Source organism: Oryza sativa, chromosome 1 (genome assembly GCF_034140825.1).
Source record: "Oryza sativa Japonica Group chromosome 1, ASM3414082v1".
Taxonomy (NCBI): Eukaryota; Viridiplantae; Streptophyta; class Magnoliopsida; order Poales; family Poaceae; genus Oryza; species Oryza sativa.
Window position 1 is genome coordinate 10,941,537 of NC_089035.1, and position 24,562 is coordinate 10,966,098.

Sequence of the window (24,562 nt, forward strand, 5' to 3'; positions counted from 1 at the left end):
AGTTAATTAAAATAAATAACCTAAAAATAATTCTCTCCCTCTCTTTGGCCCGAATACGGCCCAAAGTCCTCTTGTCCTCCTTTCTCTCTCTCCCTCTTGGGCCATCACCAACCACCGGCCCATCTCCCTCTCCCACCTTAGGGAAAGAGAGCAGCAGTTACAAGAACAATAAATATTTTAAAAAACTATGTGATACCCCACATCTTGCTACGAGACTTTTAGCAAGAACCACTTAGGGCAGTCTCAACCCATAACACTAGACATGGTTTCCATAAACTCCACATCATCAAGAAACTAGTACTAGACACTACTCTTCCAATACAAACATCACTATTCCATACTTCAATTTAATGCTACTTATCTCACATGATGCCTTGGATGTTGTGTAGAAACCATGTCTCATGCAAGACATGGTTTCCTTCTCTTTCCTTATTTATTCACTTGCCACATCATTTTTTGTCCTAGGTGGCAACTTATTTAATGCTATGGACACCATCCTAGTCATTGGGTTGGTAATGCCCTTATATGAATGTTGCTCGGAAAGAGTTGGACAAATGGAGATGTGCAAAAAGTGACAGAAGGAGTTAATTTCAGAGATTGATTGTACTCACATAAAACTGCTATGAGTAAGTTGTTTCTATCTACAAAGAGTTTGTTATTAGTACTTGATAGAACTACCTAGTTTTTAGTTCAGCCACTTTTCTAATTTCCTAGTGACAATCTCATATACTTTCTGCCTGCGCATGTAAATCTTAATTGAGACATATATGCATATAGTCAACATTAATATTCCAAGTCATATGATAAACAAAGGAATCAGAAAATGATGTCTGACTGTAATATCTTGTCTCCTAATTTCATAAGTTTAAATGAAGCAAGACAACGTACATAGCCTGCAAAAGGAGTTAAAAAATGAATATAGGTTGAAGTATGTGCATTGTTATCATGAAGAAACCACGGGAAAATAGTTCACCTATTGCGTTATCCTGGATGATCAAGCAAAGGACAAATCCTAGTAATTGTAGAAAGACTACATTTGAAGCTAATAATTTCACTATAAATAGAAGGTTTGTGAACATTCCTTGAGGAACGAATCAGAGTAATTAACCCATTACCAAAAGAGAAAATACATCAAATAAATAAATTGCAGAATCTGCTAATATCCTCATACCAATTAAAATCTCAAACTGAAGCCCCACAAAATTGTGGAAGCCTGCGAACATAGAAAGAGCTATAGCAAAACATTAATAGCGATAATATAACTAAAAGTATTCCCTGAAATAAGTTCAGAGCTTTTACTTTTTCCTTTCTGAATCAGATTGGATACAAAAGCGTATGATCATCTTCTTTACCACGTTATTCGTATGGTTATTTAAAAATGAGAAAACCTCAAATCAACGTGAGAGTTGAAGATACCTTGAAAAATCTCCTGTCAGGGACTGGTACTGGACTACTGGAATTGGAATGCCATGAAGCCACTGCTGCCTGTAGTCTTCAGCTTCTCGGTTTGTCATCTCCTTCTGGGAATGGAGTGTAGGATGGCTAGTGGGTGAAGGCAAAGATCTGGCAGTACATGCGGGCAGACAACCACCGTAGTAAAAATAAATATATCTATTATATACTAAAAGTCCATTAAATTTTCTAAAAACATTCTTAAGCTGCCACGTGTCACTTATACAAACGCTCATAGACCGCCACGTGGCAATGTCTAATCTCACCGTAGATTTTCACTTAAATCGGTGGACCCGATAATTTAGACCATTAGTTTAGTTTACATGTATTTTATTTAAAAGGAAACTAATACATTACTCTTCACCGGAAAAAGAAAAACAAAAACGCATAAGTACTCCATAGGTACGTACGTACGTGAGACTAAAAAACAATGAATCTTATTACCGTTTATCTTACTGTTCACCAGAAAAAGAAAAAAAAACACAAGTACTCCATAGTTAGGTTCATACTACGTTGGACTAAAAAACAATAAATCTTGCCTACCGTTTATCGAAAGAAAAAAAACTACGCACAGACTTATTATAAAAAAACAATAAAGCGAACATAACATATGTAGGACCATTGAAAAATCGATTATCTTTAAAATAGAGATTTCTACTATTTAAAAATAAAATCTATTGCTCTATAAATTTAAGCAAATATCACCGTCGATTTTTACTTAAATCGGTGAACCTAATATTTTAAACCATTAGATTAGATGTATTTTATTTTAAAAACTAATACCTTATTACTCTGTGTATGTATACGCTGTTAGGCTAAAAAACATAAGTAGTCCGTGCGTACATATGACTTGGAAAAAAAATAAAGCTTACGTACTGTCCATTGGAATAAAGAAAAATCTATGCACGATGGTTTTTTAAATAGTATTTTCAAAATCCCTTACTATAAAAACAATAAAAAAATGTATAGTTCGGAAAAGATAGATGGTCTTATAAAATAGTATTATCTACTTTTTAAAAATAAATATATTACTCTAGAAATGTACATAAATATACGTAGTTAAACTAAATTTATATTATAAATATGAAATATCCCATCAATGATATTTATTCGTGGTATCTTAACATACGAGGCTGATATATATAATTTTTAATGCTATGATAATTTTTTATTTCACATCATATAAGGTGTCTTGACGAATACGCAACACTAATTTAAATCTACATTTGTAAAAATGAAAACAACATAATTTAGTTGTTTCATTTTACACCATTAGGTTAGATTTATTATTTAAAAAATACATTTCTCCTATATACAAATACATGAGAAATATGTAACTGTTGACCGGAAAAAGTACTCCGTATGTACATATGATTGAAAAAAACAATATTGCTTACAAAGAATGGAAAACGAAAACATACTTATGATAAAGCCAAAAAAATCGGTAGTCCTTAAAAATGAATTTTCTATAATGTAAGGATAAAATATAATAATCTTCAAATTTACACAAATGTAAATATAAAATACTCAATCAATGCTTTTAAGCATTTTATCTTTTAAATTATTTTAAAATTATATATCCAATTTGTGATCCGGTTATATTCCTTTAAATAAATAAACTATTAAATATCTATAGCCCTAAATACATCACAAATATACAGCCGACATGTAATAATTAATGTTATGATAATAATTACACATCATATTTTAGGTGTAAAAAAACACTTGACGAATACACAACGCTGATTTAAATGTACATATGTATTCTTCAAATTACCGATGGCGTCTCATATGACTAGAAACAATAGGTGTTGAAAACAAACTGAACACTGAACTAACATGCACTACACTATAGATATATATATTATAGATATTTGTCAAAATATGATAGGTACTTTGGAGATTAACGTGGTAGTATTAAAAAAAATCACTTTTGTCCCAGTTACATATAAATTCTTCTATTGTTTTGGGATAAAATTCAACTCCTTCGATTTATGTGACAAAGGGAATATAAATAATTTAAGTCTATCTTCGATTAGATGAAGTAGTATCATTAGCTATATTTTTAATAGAAAATATCTTTCATTAATATATAATAAATTTAAAATGTTACTTAAAGTCATCCATGGCATACAAAATAAAAAATGTTACATAAAGTTTGGAAACTCCAATTTTTTTTTAAAAAAAAAGAATCATACATAATACAAATAGATATGAACTAACTTCATTATTGTGAAACATTATTTTCTAATAAATTTTAAGATATACAATTTCAAGTAATATGTCTAAACCAGTTATTAACGAACATACGTTTAAAATATATTCAAAAAATATTTTAAAAATATCATCCACACATAAACATTTGTTATAAAAGTTCAAACAAGATTAAATAATATGTCCGCGCATGCGGGCTACCTTCCTAGTTAATAGTAATGTATATTCATTATTAATTAGAATGTGAAGTGTCAAAGCCAACTTACCACATTCTTCTACTCTTTTTTACTGAATTCTCCCATCTAACATAGAAAATTCAGCTACAATCTCAAACAGAAAGAAGTAAGAATACCTTAAAAAATAATGAATCATGATGTTGGACGAAAATATTAGATTGGCATGTTTGTACGGAGAGCTCATAGAGTAAGCCCCTCGTCAGGTAATCGAGAACAGTGATGTGGCAGCAAATGATGTTCCATGGCAAAGCGATATGAAGCTGCAACCTGTTAGCTACAGGGCTTGGTGCTTTAACAGGGAGGAGTGGAAGTGAGAATATATGTGAGATGAGAGGAAAGGAGATTAAACGTGAATAAAAGTGGTAGTAAATAGAGCACAACTTAATTTCATGCCCGTACAGTGGAGAAGGCAGTCGACCAGCAGTAGTTTCAGGCAATGACTCCTGACCTCCCTAGTGCTGGTTGGATCTAAGGATTTTTGTTAATCCTCATGAGCTCGTCAGCTACTCGATCGGCTAATCTTGCGTCCCCTCGGATCTCGCCCGCTTTTGATCAAAAGTGGGCCATGCTTTCTCGGAAGAACAAACTCTCTGATTGAATCCAAGCTGATGTTAGAACGATCGGATGGCTGAGGACGTGTACATGGAAGAGATCGAACGGCTGATATAATGTTGATGATGTGGCGAATTGAGGAGGCAGCTTTAGGTCTTAACTTTATATAAAGAAGGGATATACTTGAATTTTAAGAGAATAATAAATAATTTTAATGCAACAATAACCTTTCTCAAATTTTCATATCTTTACCTATTATAAAAATTAAAGATGTTTTTGCCACAAATTTTCGTACGTCTTTCTAATCCAATTCTGTTTCTGTTTTGCGGTTTCGTTTATTCTGTTTAGCCGTTTCGTTTATTAGCGAGAAAAAAAAAAGATTAGACAGGTATTGCAGGCGAGACGGACAGCGAAGGGGCTGACGTCCTCAATGCCTGCCCGGGCCTCAGCCCAAGTAACGTATCAGCCCATAATCTTCTAATTGTGATTGGCCATAGAGTATGCTATTTGGTATTTTCTCCATCTCAAAATTTAATAATTTTAGTCTTTAGAATTTGTTCCTATTTAATTTCACAAGTTTTCTTAATACTTGTGTCCAACTATAAAAATTTTTATATTTTGATTAGTACGGATGTAGTAATAAATAAATTAAACTGAATTTAAATTTGGCTTCCGTAGATTTTTTTCGTCCGTCGTCGCACGCGCTCGCGCTGTCTGATTCCACCACCTCGCGTCGAGCATGCGTCTTCCGCATCCTGTGTAAACCACGCAAGGCCGACAACCACAAGCAATCAAACTCACAAGCCAAATATGAAACCCCCGTTTCAAAAGTTCCCAAATTAGAACTCTAAATTTTCAAATTTAGATGATGAAAAACACCAAATCAACACGAAAGGAAGTTGGATAAAATATATATTCAAACGAGTTCTCACAGTAGATTTCACCTAAACTAAAACGTATATAACAATAATAAGATTAAAATAGCCTTCACCCGTTGCAACGCACGGGCATTTTTCTAGTAAAAAGAAAAACTAAAATAAATCTCTGTCCATTTTAAGGTCATTTTCAGCCCAAAATCCTTCTCGTCTTCCTCAGCCCGTGGGAGAAGTCTACTCCTCTCTCTCGTCCCTCCCTTTCTCGACCCGGCCTGGCCTCTTCTCTCCCTCCTTCTTCCCCCGTGGGCCGCGCCCTCTCTCCCTGGCCCACTCGGAGACACCGCTGCCTGGCGCCGCGCATGTGTGTGATCCACCTCCGTCGCCTCCCTGCCCCCATTCCTCCCTCTCCCGTGAACTCAAGCGCCGCCACCCCTCTCTATCTCCCTTCTCAATTGATTTCCCTTCAAATTTTTATCTCTATTATTATAAAAATTAGAGATGATTATGTACTCACGATTTTTTTACGGTCACGCCGCTTCTGATTCAAAATTTTTATTCTCGATGTACTTATCGGTTCAACAAATACTTTTATTACTTATTCATCGTTCATCATGTGACACATCCAACGGCAGTCATCGCTCCGTCCTCATCCAACGATCCAAACACATCCACGCTCTCACGCTCTTTCTATCCCGTAATTTCCGTTCCCCCCCCCCCCCCGAGTAACTCATGTACCGCCCTCTCTCGCCCTCAATTTCGTGATTCTCAAAAAAAAAATCGCCATCCTAAACCGCTCGCACCGATCCCTCCCGTCGGCGTCTCTAACGATGCCTTCCTCGCCGGTTTCCTCCATGTCACCACCAATGTGCGGCGTCGGAGCACATACGCCCTCGCCGCCGCCGATCTCCGCCCGGGAGCCTGCCTCCGCGCCGCCAAGACGATCTCCTTCGCGAACCATGAACTCCAGATCGACGCCGCACAACTTCCGTTCAGTCTCTGCTCCTCTCCAGTTCACTCCTCTTGCTGATAATTGATTGTGACTTGGATGATCAACCAATGAAGTGAATTCTTTTCTCTATGCACGTATTGTATTGTGCCCGGTAGGTGTTCAATAAAATGCCGTTGAGGGATCGATCCAGTGCCCAGTAGATGTTCGGTTAAATGCCGTTGAGGGATGGATGGATGGATAGGTTTTAGCATTAATATTCAAGCAAATAAGTGCAATTGGTGAAGTGGATTTTTGCTCTACTAAGAATATTTTGTGGCACTAACTTTTGTTGTCGGTTTTTTGCTTAGTAACTCCTATTTATTATTGTATTAAGAAATCAAGAGCAATTTGGTAGAATGGTGAGTAGATCAGTACCATAAATTGCACAAATTTTAATGAACAGTACTTTTTCGATCGCTGCATCAAGATCCTCCGTTGCCCATGGTGCCTCAACAAGTCACCACCCGTCATCCACGACCACACCAGTGCCAATCCCCTGCTACATAGAAACATGCCAGCAACAAACCCCCGTTGCCCATGGCGCGTCCACGAGTCACCACTCGTCATCCATGACCACGTTGTTGCCGATCCTCCGCTGCACACGGCCCTGAGCGAGAGACACGAACGCCCAAGAAGATTAGCGTCGCAGCGCCCAAGGCAACGTGAGTGGTCCTCTTCAATTTCTCCCCTTTGCGTACTCAGGTCCATAATATAGGTTTGATCTCATTTTCTTAAAATATAGGTGTGATATTGTACTTTTGAAGTTGGGTTGTGGTTATTATGTTTACTTTGCCACACGTTTGATTGATGGATGGATTTCTGTTATATATTATTGATAAGCATGCTGATTTGGTTTGTTGATAAACCGAGCGTGTCTTGTTTTTCCACAATGTGGTTTAAATCTGAAGCTGAACACATTTTCCTTAGCTATTATCCTTAATATGCCCTGATTTTTGTAATATATATATTTTCATCATATTACTAGCTTGGGTTCTGAGGTCTCGTCGGGGTGCGCAGGGATGGAAGACTTCACGCCGCACTCCAAGGCCAGCTGGTGCAGGCTGGTGAAGCTCTTCCAAAGCTAGTCGCGGATGGAGAAGATATGATCTTGTAGGTCGTTCATCTTCTTCTCCACCCCCAGACGTTGCATCTCGTTGCCAGCCACGATCTCATTCATCTTCTGAAGGTCGTCGCGGGCGACTTCAAGTTCCATCTCCAGCTGCGCCACCCTCCCATCCGACGATATCGCACGGGCCGTCAGGCGGTCCATCTGAGCCCCGACCTCCCGAGAAGTGTTCTCAAAGAGGCGGCGGCACTCGGTCATCATGTCGGACTAGTCATGTGGCTCTGACGGCGGCACCGGTATAGACAACTAGCATCTCGGCGACACAACGTGGCTCCTTGGTGCCGCACCCTAGAAGCTATTCCGGCTACCTTTGGCGTGCTCCAACAACGCGACATGACAATGGCCTTCTCCGGCGAATAGCGGTTGTTGATGGGAACGAGCACTGTTTGGCAGCGCCTCGTCATCTACGGATGTAGGTAGCTCGACAGCATTCCCGACAGCTCCAACTAAATGGTTCATGACTCGGTCGGAGTTGATGACACCTTACGTGCATCAAGTAGTGGCGCTCCGGTTGGCGTTCTCCTCGAGCGGCAAGCCAATGAGTGTGAAGAAGATAATAGCACCGACAAGAGCGAATGGATGTCGGCGGTGTCGCGGAGAAGAGGCTGCGACCGGCAAGGCGACAACGTCCAAGCATCTCAGTGACCTCGCAGCGCCAGTTAGAAGTGCCGCGGTGGCTAGAACCGTCGAACATATGGCGTCAATCTCGACGGAGACTTGCGAACGACACCAATAGCGTTGCAGTAATCACCGGAGGTAACCCCGAGGATGGCATGAGGATGACAATGGCAAAAGCATCAAACTTGACGAATCTTGACGACGTCAGCCATAGCTTTGGCATAGGTCGCGGAGGTTTCCTCGCGAGCGGCGAGCTGAGGTGGGGATGGGGGAGTGATGAGTGGAGTACATGGGTGACTCGGGCTGATATACTCCCTCCGTTTCAAAATGTTTGACACCGTTGACTTTTTAGCACATGTTTGACCGTTCGTCTTATTCAAAAACTTTTGTGAAATATGTAAAATTATATGCCTACATAAAAATATATTTAACAATGAATCAAATGATAGGAAAAGAATTAATAACTACTTAAATTTTTTTAATAAGACGAATGGTCAAACATATACTAAAAAGTCAACAGCGTCAAACATTTCGAAACGGAGGTAGTACGTGTGAAAGGGGAGTGGACTGGTCAAGGTCAACGGTCTCTGGTGTGGGCCCCACGCACATGTGAGTGGCGGTCGATGCCATTGCCAGGGAGTCGATGCCATTGCCAGGGAGTTAGATTAATTTTGCTACTGTGGAGTGGATTCCCTGTACTTCTGTGACTGTTCACTGACAAGGAGTTTTAAGGTTAGCCGGTGAATTTTAATGACGTTGCTAAAGGGAAAGTTTTATAATAGTTAATAGAAGTAATAATCACCTTTAGTTTTGTTCACATCATCTACTCCTTCCATCATCATATAGTAACTTTAGAGTGGATGGGACATATCCTAGTACTATGAATCTGGACAGGATGCTTGTCCAGATTCGTAGTCCAAGGTTATGTCCTATCCAGCCAAAAGTTGTAATATTTTATGACGGAGGGAGTACTTAATAATTTAGAATTAACATATAGTACAATGTATTATCTTTATTTACACTATCCTAATACACTCATGGTCAATCCACTGCTCTCTTTTATCTCTTATTTTTTGAAATGTGTGTGAATAGTTGTTTTTTTCATGAGAAGTGGTTTCTCCTGTCTCATCAATACAATCATACTCCCACCGTCAGTTCTATATCGATATAGGCCGTGTTTAGATTCAAAATTTTTTCGTCAAACTTCCAACTTTTTCGTCACATCAAATATATCAAATATTTAGAAGGTCATGACAATCAATGATTCCAACATATTGCTTCGTCTTTTTTTTCTTATCTAAAAGGTTGAATGACATATTTTAACATATAGAAATAACAAAAATTACATGAAAATAATTACAACTCATAACATTTACAAAATTAGATAAAAAACCACTTAGAGAAAAAAAATATAGTAAAGACTCATCTAACAGCATAAGTACAGTTAAAAGGATGTAATGTCCATGCGAGCAGGCTGCGCTGAGTCATCAGGCTGGAGACATTTCCATCCTGTCGTCCTCAGTGACAGACCAATACAAAATATGTTATTACACTTCACCTAATATGCTTCTTGCATTGTAAAATGCTACCTAGTTTTGCATTAGCGCTGACCCCATAAATCTATTAGTAGCGTTCGTTAATACTTCCATTAAATGGTTTTCTTTTGAATGTTGCACGTAGATTTATTAAGATGTTTCACTGATGTTTTAGTTATGTTTTGCTAATTAATTTGTAAATGTTGCACGTGCTAGTTTCCTTAAATGTTTTACAAAGAATTTTATGATGTTCAATGATATCAACTTAACGTTTCATACATTATATAAGCATACTTCAATAATACTAATCAAGTTGGGGCCTTGGCCCCAGTGATTTTACACGGAGCGGGGGCAAAAGCCCCCCTGTCATATTTTATTTGCTACGATAACATGCCGACCAGGGGCAAAAGCCCCCTTGTCATATATTATTTGCTATGATAACATGCCAAGTTCAACCTATCGTGGTTGTGAATCAACATATCCTCAAATACATATATCCTACTATTATAAAAATTAAAGATGTTTTTACCGGAATTTTGGTACGTCATCTGTGTTTGAGTTGGTTTTTAATTTCTATATACATGTTTTTTTTAATCCCACTTGACATATCGACCCTGAAAAGAGAATAGGAAATAAAAAAATCACTTGTGTCCGATTTCAACACACACGAAATAGCCGCGTGATGTATGAATCCGATTCCCACGCGAGTCAATCTGATTTTCCCTTGTTCCATTTTCATCCGTATCCTGATGCTCAGCCCCTCATTGTGCAACTTATTTTTCTCTCGCGGGCATGTCCGTTGTTGCCGCGATTGCCGACACGAAACAGGACCTTCCAAGCCCAGCCACACATAATCAATCAAAGTTGAGATGGAGATGGATCGGATGGAATCAGGACTCTTGATTTGCAACATTGTTCCGTTAGAATTGAGGCTAAATTCACGGAGACTTCTCTCTTATCAGGTCAGGTCTCTTGTTCTTTTTTTGGAGAGAAAAATTAAATCTGGCCTGCCCAGCTGCACTTCTGCTTGCTGCTAGGCAAGCCGATTCAGGCATTTTTTTTTGAACGCGCAAAAGAATTGCACGTCAATATATTAGCAGGAAAAGAGTTTTTGTTACACAAAGCAATCAGCTAGACTGGCTTATGCCTAAAGGGGGGGACTGGAAGCTAGGAACTACTACGACGGTTAAAAACGCAACTCCAAACAGCGGGAGGGGGCAGAGCCACGCTACACTCCCAAGAAATCCCCAAAACAAGCAACACCGGCTAAAGACCACAGCTGGCCCTCCGAGCGGAAGGACTCTAGAACCACTGCGACCGAAGCGAGCGCAGAGTCAAAAACCCTGAAGTTTCGTTCCTTCCACAGCTGCCAGGAGACTAGGAGTACCAAGGAGTCGAAGCTGCTGCGAAGGTGCTCAGGTAAACATACCCTAGAGGATGACCACCAATCCTGGAGCCAGCTGCCACGAGGGGGAGAGAGGGCAGCCCAGCCAGGAGGGGACAACACACGGAGCCAGACCTGCCGAGCGAACACGCAATCGATGAGGATGTGGTTCGCTGTCTCAAGCTCCTGAGCGCAAAAGGGGCAAGCAGAGTGGCTATCGATACCACGCTTTTGGAGAAGATCGGCAGTCCAGCAGCGCTGCTCAAATGCAAACCAAAGGAAGAACTTGCATTTAGCAGGGCCCTTCGCGTGCCAGAGTAAGTCGGCACAGGCAAAAGAGTGCTGGCCAAGGAAGAACGCCTGATACGCCGATTGCGCTGAGTAGCACTGGTCACCCGTCCAACGCCAGACGAGGTGATCCTCAACACCCGGCGAGAGCTGGGTAGGAACCACCGCGTCCCAGACTAACAGGAACTGAGAGATGACCGGGACAGTGAGGGCGCCACATATGTCACCAACCCAGGAGTTGTTCGCTAACCCAGCAGCAACTGTGCGCGATCCCCGGAAGCGTGGAGGCACGACGTGGAGGAGGTCAGGAGCTATAGAAGCTATCGAGCGACCATCGATCCACCGATCAGTCCAGAAGAGCGTGGACTGACCATCTCCCAGGATAGAGAAGGTGGATGCTGCGAACATATCGGAGACGCTCCGCTCAACAGAGGCCTTCAGATCAGACCAGTAGGGGTGTCCCGAGCGCTGAAGCCAGAGCCAGCGAACTCTCAAGGCAAAACCAGCCACCCGGAGATCTGGAATGCCCAGTCCACCGAGATCCCTAGGACGACAAACCCTCGTCCAGGACACCCGGCACTGTCCCCCATTGGCCGAGTCCGTACCTGTCCACAAGAAGGCGCGACGCTTCTTGAGGGGGAAGGCATTCAACCACGAAAATGGAAAGAGGGGGAAGGCAAAGGTCTCTGCATCACAAAGAGGTACACGTTATTGAGAATTTCAGAACATTGCAAAATGAAACCCAAGTAATTTGTCGCTGAAATTGCATTTGTGCAAAGTGCAATTGTGTTTGCAGATTTAAAGAGTTGCTTTAAACAGGGTCTCTAGTAGCTTGGCAGGGTCCGACACGGCGTCGATGGCGACCACGACCCGGAGTTCATCGGTGCCCAGCCAAAGAGCCGCACAACAAGCAGCTGACGACCCTGGAGGTTCTGAGCGTTTGAAGGGCTGCTAGCTGATCTGGATGCCGCTCTCCACCCGGCACTTGTTGTTGCATCTGCACCCCTAAGAACTGAGGTGGGTAATCTCGATCTGCTTGTTTGTTAGTCCAATGTTTCCCATCTGATGTAGTTTCTGTTCTTGATTAACCGATGCAGGCAATGGGGGATCGACGTGCTTACTCTGGTTGAGCCACGCATCCCTTAATTGTGATGAAAGGACATGTTTATCTGAAGCATCTGCATCTTGCGATTTATGGTCTATGTTTTTTGTAATGATTTTTTTTTTGTTGAAACACCGTCCTCTCCTTATGTTATGTGATTTTCAGACTTGAGAGTATATCGTTATTTACAGATGTATCATGATTCATGATCTGAGAATTTATTTTTTTAGATGGATATATTTGTTTTTGCTTAAATGCTCACCCTCTAGTTTTAACCCTTCTAGAACTGTGACATCTGCCCATCTGTAATATAGTGCGGCTGAATGATTCATTCGGCTCAGTTGAACTAGAAAATCTAGAAAATGAACCTTGCAGCTGAATGATTTATTCTGATCATCTTGACCAAACAGATTTATTTCTAGATTTAGTATTTGCTTTCTCATTCCGCTGAGTTGCACAATGTTCAATTGTAGGCTGGGAGTAAGGCGAGCCCAAGAACATTGTAGTCCGGATTTAATTTTTGCTTTCTCATTTTCAGGCACAGCAGAGTACATTATGCTCATGGGAATACAGCCGAGTACATTCTCAAATTTGGTTGCTGGCCAGTGCCATGGAGGAGCAGCATCGGCCACCTCCATGACACGCCGCTGTCAATGTCCAGCTAGCGCCAGGCATTTCCGCTACCAACCACCGGCCTGCCTCTAGATCTATGTTATGATTGTATTCATGCCGTGTAGGCTTATTGTAAAAGAGTTACTATTCTCATATTTCTCATAGCAAAAATATTTACCATGTGCTAATAAGTGTCCGTGAAAAATACTTGTGTCTATTTAACTAGATAGTATAATCATTACTCAACAATAACGAACTAATCTAACAATATGTTTGCGAGTAATTGATTTACTGACAGAGGCTCCAATGTGAATAAAAACCAATAAATTATTTACGAAAATAATATTGGACGCGAATATAATATGCTAGTAATTCTTTTACTTATGGTTCCACATTGGAAGGAAAACAACATGAATCAATCGGGTGTGCGGGAGTGTCAGTAACTCACTAGTTTTAACCACCGGCCGGTCTCTAGATCTATGTTATATTTTCTCGACGACCTAATTAATGTTGCGCTGAAAAATTAATCATCACGAGCTAATAATTTTTTATTTATGAAGAGGAAAAAAAGATAGAGAAATTTACCATATGAAATTTACCTTAGACGAGGGACACGAGCCGATGAGCGTGGTGAGCCGCGACCGAGAGCAGCAGGCGCCTGGCGCCAATCGGCCGATGAGGGGGCGCCGCCGCCGGGCGGTTGGCCTCGACGACGACGCAGTCACGCAGAGGCTTGCGAAGTTGCGACGTCACGCCGTCACGCGAGACGCCGAGAGCGGAGAGCTCGACTGCTCGAGACAGCAACGCTGCAGCGAGCGGCCAGCGGTGTGATCGTCCGATCGAGGGGCGTCAGCGACGCGAGTCGGCGAGTGGCGTGATCGAGGCGACGCCGCGACGGGAGGAGTCAGATCGTTAAATCGCTTCGCTGGACTGCTTGTGCGTGGCATCCGCTGAAGTCTGGACAGGCCTCAGGCCTGGCGATCAGGCGATGGATGGTAGATGGATGCCCCATGGGCCATGGCCCATCAGCCATGGGGGCCCCTATAAGGCCTCCTTTAATGGTTGAGCTAGTGCACCTCATACAAAAGATAGCAAAAAAGTCTACCTCTCCAATAGATTGTCTCATAGCACATTGTTTAAAATGCTTTGGGTCCACAATTCCTCTCACATTTTCTTTAGGAGCTTAGCTCTTGAAGAAGAGATAGTGCATTCTCTCTCCTTATCTTCTCTCTCTTCCACATCATATAAAAGCTGATGTGGAGATTTATGAACTAGCTGACTTACCCTTGTTGGAGGAGGCCTAATTTGGGGACCTCAGGCGGCCGCACGCACTAACCCCCCAGGGCCAGCCCTGCTCCCGTATGCTCGGAGCAAGCGGGACGTGGCATGTGTATTTTTTTTTCAAAAATAGATATAATTCCATATAATATTGGGTCCACTATATAAGTTTAAATCTAATATAACTGAAAATCTAAAATAGTGGGTCCACCGGTTTATTAGATTACCACGTCGCGGTTTAGGAGCGTTTATAGGAATCCTATGTGGTGGCATGAGAGCGTTTGTAGGAAGTTTAAAATGGACTTTTAGTATATAATAGATAGATTCTAGGGGTGAAAACGGATCGGATAATATCCGATCCGATCCACTCCGAATCCGTCCGAAACAAGGATATGGTATGGGCTTTTAGAAAATACGGTGGATACGGATGCGGATGCGGATAGTATGAGGCGGATATGGTATATCTAAAATCCGACGGATGTAGATTATCTGACATTTTTGTCGGATTTTCCGATAAGCCGTTGGTCGAATAATCGGAAATTACCAACATATATAACCATTCTATCGATTGCTTATAACATAAGTTGATACATCCAATGCCCTAATTCATCAATTAACATATAGTCTAAGGCTTTTATTATCTCATGTCACACCCACATAGCTATATTTTTTATATTATGGACATCATGTATTCATGTTGTTTAGCACTTAATCATATAATTATTATGATGGGTCATTTATTGATTATTGTTCCTTGGATTGCTAACTCGATGTTGCATTGATTGCATATATACATAACATCTAATAAATTTAATCCATTTCCGTGCCGATTCCGCACCGACTCCGCACTATTTCCAATATCCGGAACAATCCGCTCCACATCCGCATCTGTACACTATCCGCACCCGCTCCGAATCCGCTTAAAAAATATGGTTTAGGATATGGTATGACCACTATCCGTCTAAATCCGCTCTGTTGTTACCCCTAGTAGATTCCAACAGTAGTACTAATCAATTATTTGGTAGAGCTAGAGCCGCATGAGGACAATAAGCCATTGTCTTCCTTGAGGCCGCAACAGGATCTCTTGCTTGGGAAAAGCTTCCATGTTTTCAGCGGCCGACAAGACGACGGGAATGTCATGTCAGTAGCTATCGACGTGGACGCAAGGCAGTGTTGTGATAGCCCACCATTGGCCAGTTAGGCCTCCCACAGTGCAAGCTATGGGGTCCATACCCCTAGCCCAAAAAGTTGGCCTAAGGCCACCCACCCCACAGTGCAAGTACCCATATATGTGTCCAAAAATCGGATGGAGGCACTGGTATAGGGTACCAAGCCCACAGTGGACGTGACTTTGCTTGCGCGAGGTCACGGGCCGGCCCCAAAAATTATTCCCCACCTACCCTTCTGGATGACGACAAATCGCTGATCCTATCCATTCGCCCATTCCTCTCATCTCTCCGCCTCGACCGCATGTCGCTGCGCCTCCTTCCCTCCTCTCGCCGCCGCCTCAACTCACTCCGCCGCACACGCCGTCGCCTATTCCATCCCCTCTTTGAAAGTTGTCCTTTGAGCCCGCCTCTCGCCGCGCTTCCCTCCCGTCGGTCGTCGTCGCGTCCTTCCACTCGACCGCTCCACCGATCCGCCCGAAACCATGGACGACTACCCCAAGTTCATGCAGATCGAGCTCCGTAGTGGCCTTGTGCTGCTCCTCCTGACCTATACCCCGTCCAGAGTGGCTAGGGATGGCGGGAAGAAGAAGAGGGGAAAGGCGGCAGGGGCAGGTACCTCGCGCCCGCGATCTGCGCCGGCGCCGGTGAAGGCGGAGAGCGTCGGCTCGTCGATCTATCCCGGGGTCAACGCTGTGGAGGGGGCGGCAGATGCGGCGCAGGGGGGATTAGGGTTCCCGGAGGTACCGCCAGGTTTTGAGAAGGTGAAAGCGACGCCGGCTCCAGCTACACCCGCACCAGTGGCTTCTCCATCTACTGCATCAGCCAAGAAGGTTTGGATCTCACTCGAATCACATTTAAAATTTGTTTGTCATTTGAGCTGTGGGAGGATTTTGTTGTAATTTGAGATGTGGCATGAATTTGCTGTCATTTGAGATGTGGCATCAATTTACTGTCATTTGAAATATTGGAATGGAGGGCATATTTCCTTTGATAACAATTTATGGACAGATTGGATGTGCCCTATTTGCTCAAATTAAATAAGTGAAATGCCCCTCTCTATCCATAGAACAATTGAAAAGCGAGCATGGAGATGAATTTTGTTATTAATGCGTGTGAACTTGTGGATGAACTGCTAGTTGGATATTAACATTATTATAGTTTCTCTATGTGCAGCAAGTTCTCAACAGTCTACAAATCACTGCCTGAAATCCACACTTAAGTACATCTAGCAAATATCCTTTCTATAGAGTAAACAATGGCTGCAATCCAGAAATCATCAAGTGTTGGGGCTATATCAAAACTGAAAAACAATACCCTTCATAGTGCACATCCCAAATTCACTATTGAGAAAGCTTAATTATTCCACATCCCTAGCAACATCCCACTTCTCTGTATGCAGCAATCATCAATAATTTTACTCATCACTACCATCGATTGAAACCTAAAATCCACAATACTTGTTGGCATCACCGCACTACCAAAGTTTTAGACAAAACTATAATCAATTATAGTTGGCATCGATTAATCATACACAATTGTATCGTCAACTAAAACCTGAAAGTACAATTTCTTACCAGCCTGATATCTTCTTCGTGACTGTATAACATCTTGCCGGTCTTGCCACCCGACTCATCTTCAGGTCCAGGGGCAGGGGAAGGAGCAAGGGTTGTTGTCACACGGTGCCGGCGTCCTGCTCTCGAGCTCGAGGATGGCTTGCACGTCGCTGCAGAGCCAGCCGCCAGTCCCAAACTTGGAGTTGCCTTCTTGCCCGTTGAACCCGGTGTGTCCGTCGTTGCACTGACTGCCGGCGGAGCCGAAGATGAAGACGGCAGTGGCTGGGTGCAGAACGGAGGGAATGGTAGAGGGGGGTACGGGAACGCCGGAAGAGGAGGCAATGACGCCGGCTGGCTCAGCGACTGAGAAAGCGCCGCGGTGGCGGCTGGATCTTGAAGAAAACGTGCGAAAGCGTCTGCCAGCCTCGGATCCATCTGCACATAGGTTTGCAATTTGATGTATAGATCGAATCAGATACCCAATCAAATTAGAATCGGTGAATCAGGGGAAAAAGCACGCGCTAGGGTTTGCTCACCTCGCTCCACCGACGGATACCTCGACCGGCCGCTTCTCCGGAGGGGATAGCGACAGGGGAAAAGCAGCCGGCGACGGGGAGGCCGCCCTGGATTGGGGCTTCAGGGCGGCGATGGCGAGGCGGGAGTGGAGCCGACGACGGAATGGAGGAAAAATACGAGCGCGCGAAAGAGAAGGCAGTGGCGCGGGAGACGGAAATACTAGGGTTGAAGCGCGATTTTGGAAGGGCGAAATCGGAAATCCTGCTCGCATCCGCCCTCGAGCGCACGCGGAAACGAGGGCACGCGCTCGCCTCGCGCCTCGGTTTCTCGCCTCGCGAGAGAAGGATGCGCGCGGCTCAGTATGGGGGCGAGGAGCTCACCACGGACGCGCGCCCTCCCTCCACGCGAGACCGACTCCTACGTGGCGCCCCATAGCACCGTGCCAGCTGTGTGCACTGTGAGAGGCCTTAGCTCGCCGCAACATGTGAGGCGTCGTGATGTACTCGCTCCGTCCCATAATATAAGAGATTTTAAATTTTTGCTTGCACTGTTTGGCCACTCGTCTTATTTAAAAAAATTTATGCAAATATAAAAAATAAAAAATTATGCTTAAAGTACTTTGGATAATAAAGTAAGTCAAAAAAAATAATAATTCCAAAAAATTTTGAATAAGATGAGTGGTTAAACCGTACAAACAAAAACTAAAAATCTCTTATATTATGTGACGGAGGGAGTAGCTTATTAGGTAGAAGACCCTACCTAGCTAGGTCGTAGTAGCTAAGTTGAGTGATGATCTGGCCGTCCTCGATCGCTTTGGGGATTATTCGATTTCTTGTATAAAACGAGATGTGGGTCAGCAGTTGTTTTCCTTTTCCTGTTTCATTTAGGGGCCTGTTTGGATTGCTACCAAAAATATGCCCTATAAATATTTTGGAAATTTGAATAATAGCACTTGCATTTGATTGATTTGAAACCAATTCATTGGTATTACCTAATCTAGATTTGGTATCAATCTAGAACATTCTTCACTACAATTTTACATTTTGCCTCTGTATTGGTAGTAAATCAAACGTGATCAAATACAATCTTACATTCCAAATATTTAGTAGTGCTAAAACTTTCCTAGATTTCAGCACTACAAAAAATTTTGGAAGGGTACCAATCCAAATAGGCCCCAGATCTTAGGGGTATTTTGGTCAGATCACCATACAAAATAGGGTAAAAACCATATAATTGATTAAAGAGAGAGAAAATGGCATTTTAACGTATATTCACGGTTTGAGAATGATATTTTAACAAAGTCGAATTCCAAAGTGAAACCCCGTCATGACAGTGGTAAAATGTCAATTTTCTCGCGTCCGTCCTATCTCTCGTGTTTTATCGGACATCCGATTGCCTCTTCAGTCCAGCGCCGTAGAAGTAGAAAGGTCGTCCCGCGGCACGTCAACGTTCAAACCAGCTCGTCACGCTGTTATTCTCTCTTCGATTTGTTTATCAATTTGGCCCAGCTGGAGACGGATCCAAACCCAACCCAACGCAACAACGCGCGCAGGCTTTTTCGGCTAAAAACTAGCGCTATTGCGGCCACATGTCTAAATATTCCCATTTGACCACCCCACCCACGCCGCTACGCGCCTTCCCCTCTTTCCTATATAAATCCCCGCCCCAAGAGCTACCCCGCCTCGTCTCATCTCATCTCATTCACACCACACCAACATTCGCTAGCTCACTCACTCTACCTCGCTAGCGATCTACTCGATCCAGTGGTTAATTTGAAATGGACGCGCCGTGTGGATGGACGACGTCGGCGGCGGCGGCGGTGGCGGAGGAGGAGGATGTTCGGAGAGGGCCGTGGACGGTGGAGGAGGACGCGGTGCTGGCCGGGTACGTGGCGGCGAACGGCGAGGGGCGGTGGAACGAGCTGGCGCGGGCGGCGGGGCTGAGGCGCACGGGGAAGAGCTGCCGCCTCCGGTGGCTCAACTACCTCCGCCCCGACGTGCGCCGCGGCGACTTCACCCCGCAGGAGCAGCTGCTCATCCTCGAGCTCCACTTCCGGTGGGGGAACCGCTGGTCCAGGATCGCGCAGCACATGCCGGGGAGGACGGACAACGAGATCAAGAACTACTGGCGGACCAGGGTGCAGAAGCACGCCAAGCAGCTCGGCTGCGACGTCAATAGCCGCCAGTTCAAGGACGTCATGAGGCACCTCTGGATGCCGCGCCTCGTCGAGAGGATCCACGCCGCCGCCGCCTCGTCGGAACGCGCCGCGCCGCCGCCGTGTGCCGCCGCGCCGGCTAGTCACAGCGGCATGTGCCACTCACCTGACCCGTCAACCACGACGTCGAGCATGGCAGGGTCGTCGGTGACGCACGGCGAGCAGTTCCCGTCGTCGACGAACCACCACCTGATGACCATGGCCAGCGTCACCACCGCAGCGGCAGATTGGTCCAGCGAGCAATGCGGCAGCGGCAGCGCCACCAGCACGAGCGTTGGGATCAGTTATGACATGTTCGAGGGGAGCTGGTCGGAGCTCCTCGCCCGCGCCTACGACGACGACGGCGCCGATTCTTCGCTGCTGCCGGACTTCCAAATGGCAGACACCGGAGACAACTGCTGGTGGAGTAATTTGGAGGACATCTGGTCACAGCAGCCGTACTGATAATTTCTGTATACTACGTACGCTAGCTAGATAGCTCTTAATTATGAATGACCAACTTAATTTATTTGTAATTATATTGTTACTGATTGATTAATTGCTAATGAGAAAATTATTTAATGAAGCAGAGGATTAATTTGTATTTGTGTATGCTCTGATTCTTACGTTATAACTTACGAGAAAAAAAACGACTATATCTCAATTGGTCATGCTCAGAGGGAAAAAAAATCTATTGGAAGATAACCGTTATTTACTCAAGCACAAAAGGTTGAAAAGGTAATTGTAAAGGAGCGAAAAAAAATCGGCCTCTTGGCGGCTAAAGATGTCGTTGTATACTAGTAGTACATTATAGCGTTCTCTTGTTTCTAGAATGGTATACTGGTAGAGTAGAGTGGTAGTCAAAATTCTACTACAAACGTTGATGGATTGGTGTGACTGGTTTAGTACTTTAGTCACTCGTGCATGCAGTCGCCAGTTATCATACGTTCTCTGTTCGATGGATATGGTCGTCTTCTAGAGAGGCAATAGTTTCCTAGGTTCAAAGCTCAAAACATGCACCATGACATTGATATGCACAACACAATGATTTCGATCAACCGATGGCCTTCATTATAAGTTAATTTAGAGAGTGAAACTTAATGCGCCAACAAAGCTAAAACAGGTATATTATCATCGGTTCACCGTACGCATGTGTCGTGTTTAAATTTTAATAGTGTATAAGTGCCCAAGCTGTTATAGCGCACTGTATGCCTTTAGCTTTGTTGAGTGAAAGATACTGTAGCAGTGTAGCTCGATCGGCCCTGATCATCAGCCTGTTTTACGGAGGGAGAATTTGCTCAATAGTTCAACCATGCATATTTAATTTACTTTCGATACTCCCTTCGTTTACTTTGACATGACACTACTGTCAACTATATACATCCAAACTTTGACCACAACTATATGGTTCAGTACTTATATAACGAGCGGACTATGTTTAACATGCAAATTTTTTACTCCCCTCTTTTCATATTATATGATGCTTTTATTTTTAAAATAAAATTTTTTTAAGTTTGATTAAGTTATAGAAAAACATACCAATAGTTTCAATACAAAACTTTCAAAATATATATATTTAAAGATTTAATAAAACTAATTTCATGTAAGGAGCTATATTTTCTATAAACTTGGATTAAATTTAAAGGACTTGGCTATATTTTTAATAATCTTTTATTTTTCTATAGACTGGTTAAACTTGAAAGAATTTAGATTTAGAAAAAAATTAAAACGAGCTCTAATATAAAATGGAGGGAGTATTAAATAATCTAGTCATGGTTTATACAGTACAGTCAACAGTTGTCAATCGAAAGTAAACGTAGGGATATTCTATTCTAACTTAGTGTAACACTCCATTAGGTGGACTAGCCCAATTTGACTATATGATCTCAACAGCGATCGGGTTGAATAATTCAATAATGCAGACGATAGCACGAGGAATAAGAGTAAGCTGTATAGAATGTTAGAGATAGAGAGGTGAGAGGAGCTAGAGTAGGTGGGCCTGTTTGGTACAGCTCTAACTCCTAAATTTAGCTCCAAGAGTTGGGTCTGGAGTGGAGTTGTGGAGCTGCCTAAACCCAGCTCCACAACTCTAGTTCATTTTGTGAGAGAGCTCCACCCAGCTCCACTCCCAGTTTTGGTGGAGCTGAAACTGTTTGGCTGAGCTCCAGCTCCAGGAGGGGTAGAGCTGGAGCTGGAGCTGTGCCAAACAGGCCCATAATAGCACATATACGTCAAGCTGTATGCAGACTTAGAACATGTAGAATGATCATTAATAAGTGCTCTTAGCCTTGATCAGCCATACATCAAGCACCTTGTGAGTGATAGAAAATACACAGTATAGTACATGTATATAGAAACCATGGTTCGATCGACCGGGTCAACGGTTCAGACACTTAGACCGGTGGACCGATGAACTCAGAGATTGGCCGGACTTTTTATACTATGTTCTTATGTCTATGTAGAATAGAAACTTCGCTACATGAAGCTGGCAAAAAGAACAGATCAAATAGCAACAAAAATTATTTTTTGGATTAATGCATGGTTAGAGTTTTTGTTGTCTTAACTGTTATAAGGACATCAGACATAATATCTAAATAAACATGTATTATTTAAGAGTCGGGCTCTATCTTTCAACATGCCCTAATACTCTTGGAGATATATATACAACTTCCTCCAGTTATAAATATTTAATATTTAGAACAAGATTCAGTCAAACCTTTTAAGCATTGACAATCGATTCTATGCTAAAATAAGTATATAGAATCTAATAAAATTTATGTTATTATAGCACCTTTTTAATGAAAATCTACACATTCCATATTTTTTTTCTTTTCAACTAAGCATTTGAAAAATTATTTATGTCAAAGTTTTAGAAGTTTTACCAGATTTTATCTTTAACGTTAAATATGTATAACCGCAGGAAGCGGTATATATCTTGAGGAGTATTATGCATGGTTTGTTCAGAGTTACAACCAGAGGAAGTATATATTTCATCATGAGATTCATGCCTAGAGATGAAACAAAAGCAGTTGTACTAAACATAAAATTCATGTGGCGAAAAGAAACTGTAGCGCGAAATATGACCAACCGAAAGTAATTGCATTGGAGCTGAACGAAATATCCGAAAAGTACAATAATTAATACTTTATCCGTTTCATGTTATAAGACGTTTTGACTTTGGTCAAAGTCAAACTGTTTCAAGTTAAACCAAGTTTATAGATAAATATAGTAATATTTATAATATTAAATTAGTTTCATCAAATCGATAGTTACTACTTTTTTTTATAAACTTGGTTAAACTTAAAATAATTTGACTTTGACCAAAGTTAAAACGTCTTATAACCTGAAACGGAGGGAGTAATAAACAATAATTATGTCAAACAAACAAAAAAGGATGCTTTTGTATTTGCATGCAAGCTATGTATAGGACCCGAGCAAAACCTTATCTTTCCGAACACAGCAAAACCACTGTCCACTGCAGAAGTTGCTTAAATTAAAGACTTAATTTTGATCACCCTTATAATAACCATTACATTCACGGTAGAATAATTCACGCAGACTTTGGTCCGATTACCCCCAAAAGAATAATACCAATATACCATTCTAAAAAAACAAATCATTTCTATTAGGAAAAAAACATGGTTTTTCTAGCTGGGGGCTTTCATCAAATTTAGGAGGCAACAATAGCAAATAATAATACTACTCGAAAGAAAATAATAATAACAATAATACTACTCCTCGGCAGCTAGATGAGATGCCAGTGTCCAGCTCTTGGAGAAGTAGTGGACGGACACTTGTCCATGGTGGGAGGTCAAATCGTCAAAGGTGCCCAGAGCATCCGGCCGGTCTTTGGTCGTCTAGCTCGATCGGGGTCAAACGCTGGTCTCCAATCCGTCAGCGCGTCGCGGTCGACGCCAAGACCAAGCTGACGTAGCGTAAGATGGCTGCCGCACCACGCTCGCCCCTCGTGCGCGATACCCATCGCCGTCGCTCCGCGGATGCCGTGGTTTTTAATTTCCTTGTTAATCTAATCACTTATCCACTACTCCTCCTATGTCTTTATAGACGCGCATGACGAGGGGAAGGCGAGATCGATCCTGACCGCGATCCCCCGATCGGACGGCACCCACCTGGCGCTTGCTATAGCCGCCGGGCCCGGGCGGGGGCGACGTCACCGGTGATTCTGAACTGCACTGAGAGACCTCCACTCTAGCGAACTGAACGACGACAAGTCCTACAACATGTGCTGCTAAGCTAATGCCCACAGTCTAATCCTAGCTATGTAGGGTCTCCTGCCTAATAAGCTATACGGATTGTTGAGGAGGTATTGGTCTCGATCGAATCGCACTGTTGATGCATGTGCGGCCTGATACATTTGATCACGTGCTTAATAATGCTCTTGTACATTCAACGGAAGCTTTCTATGTGATACATACGTATATCTAGTTTATACAATCAAATACTATATGTTGTACAGTGCGTGCCTCACGGTTGAAGCTAAAGGAAAGTAGGCTCCTATGGGCACAACCGCACAACTCTAAGTCTATTGTCTTGTTTAGCTGAAGGGATAGGAAAATAATTTTCCACCCACCAAAAAACATCAATAAATCATAACAATTCATTCTCCTTCCATTTAATCATAACCTTTCATTCATTTTCAATCCCAATCCCACCTCCTATTTTCAATTATCCAAACACCTAACAGTAAGTGTAATAGTTTTTTAGAGAGACAATAAAGAACAAATCAAATAGTAATATGCTTCTAGTGGCGATCCTAGTAGGGGAGCAAGGTGGGCCTGGCAACCCCTACTGCCCATCAATGCACTAATTATAGTACTCCTAGGTTTTTTTACAATCTAATTGCTAAAAT

At 42.6% G+C, this 24,562-nt stretch overlaps 1 protein-coding gene and 1 long non-coding RNA gene across 3 annotated transcripts; one reads left to right on the forward strand and one right to left on the reverse strand.

Moving 5' to 3' along the window:
- Positions 1-16,730: 16,730 nt before the first annotated feature.
- On the reverse strand, positions 16,731-17,683 carry LOC9271424 (uncharacterized). Of its 2 annotated transcripts, none has more exons than XR_010739214.1 (3): positions 17,519-17,683; positions 17,004-17,417; positions 16,731-16,903 (listed from the first exon to the last, which is right to left on the reverse strand). It is a non-coding gene; the product is annotated as an uncharacterized lncRNA (long non-coding RNA). The 2 variants fall into 2 exon arrangements; XR_010739213.1 differs by having other exon boundaries at positions 16,731-16,924.
- Positions 17,684-19,182: 1,499 nt separating this feature from the next.
- LOC4326726 (MYB-like transcription factor EOBI) lies at positions 19,183-20,278 on the forward strand. Its single transcript, XM_015775332.3, has one exon. The coding sequence runs from the start codon at positions 19,276-19,278 to the stop codon at positions 20,155-20,157; it is 882 nt and encodes a 293-aa protein (XP_015630818.1). The 5' UTR covers positions 19,183-19,275; the 3' UTR covers positions 20,158-20,278.
- Positions 20,279-24,562: the final 4,284 nt, after the last annotated feature.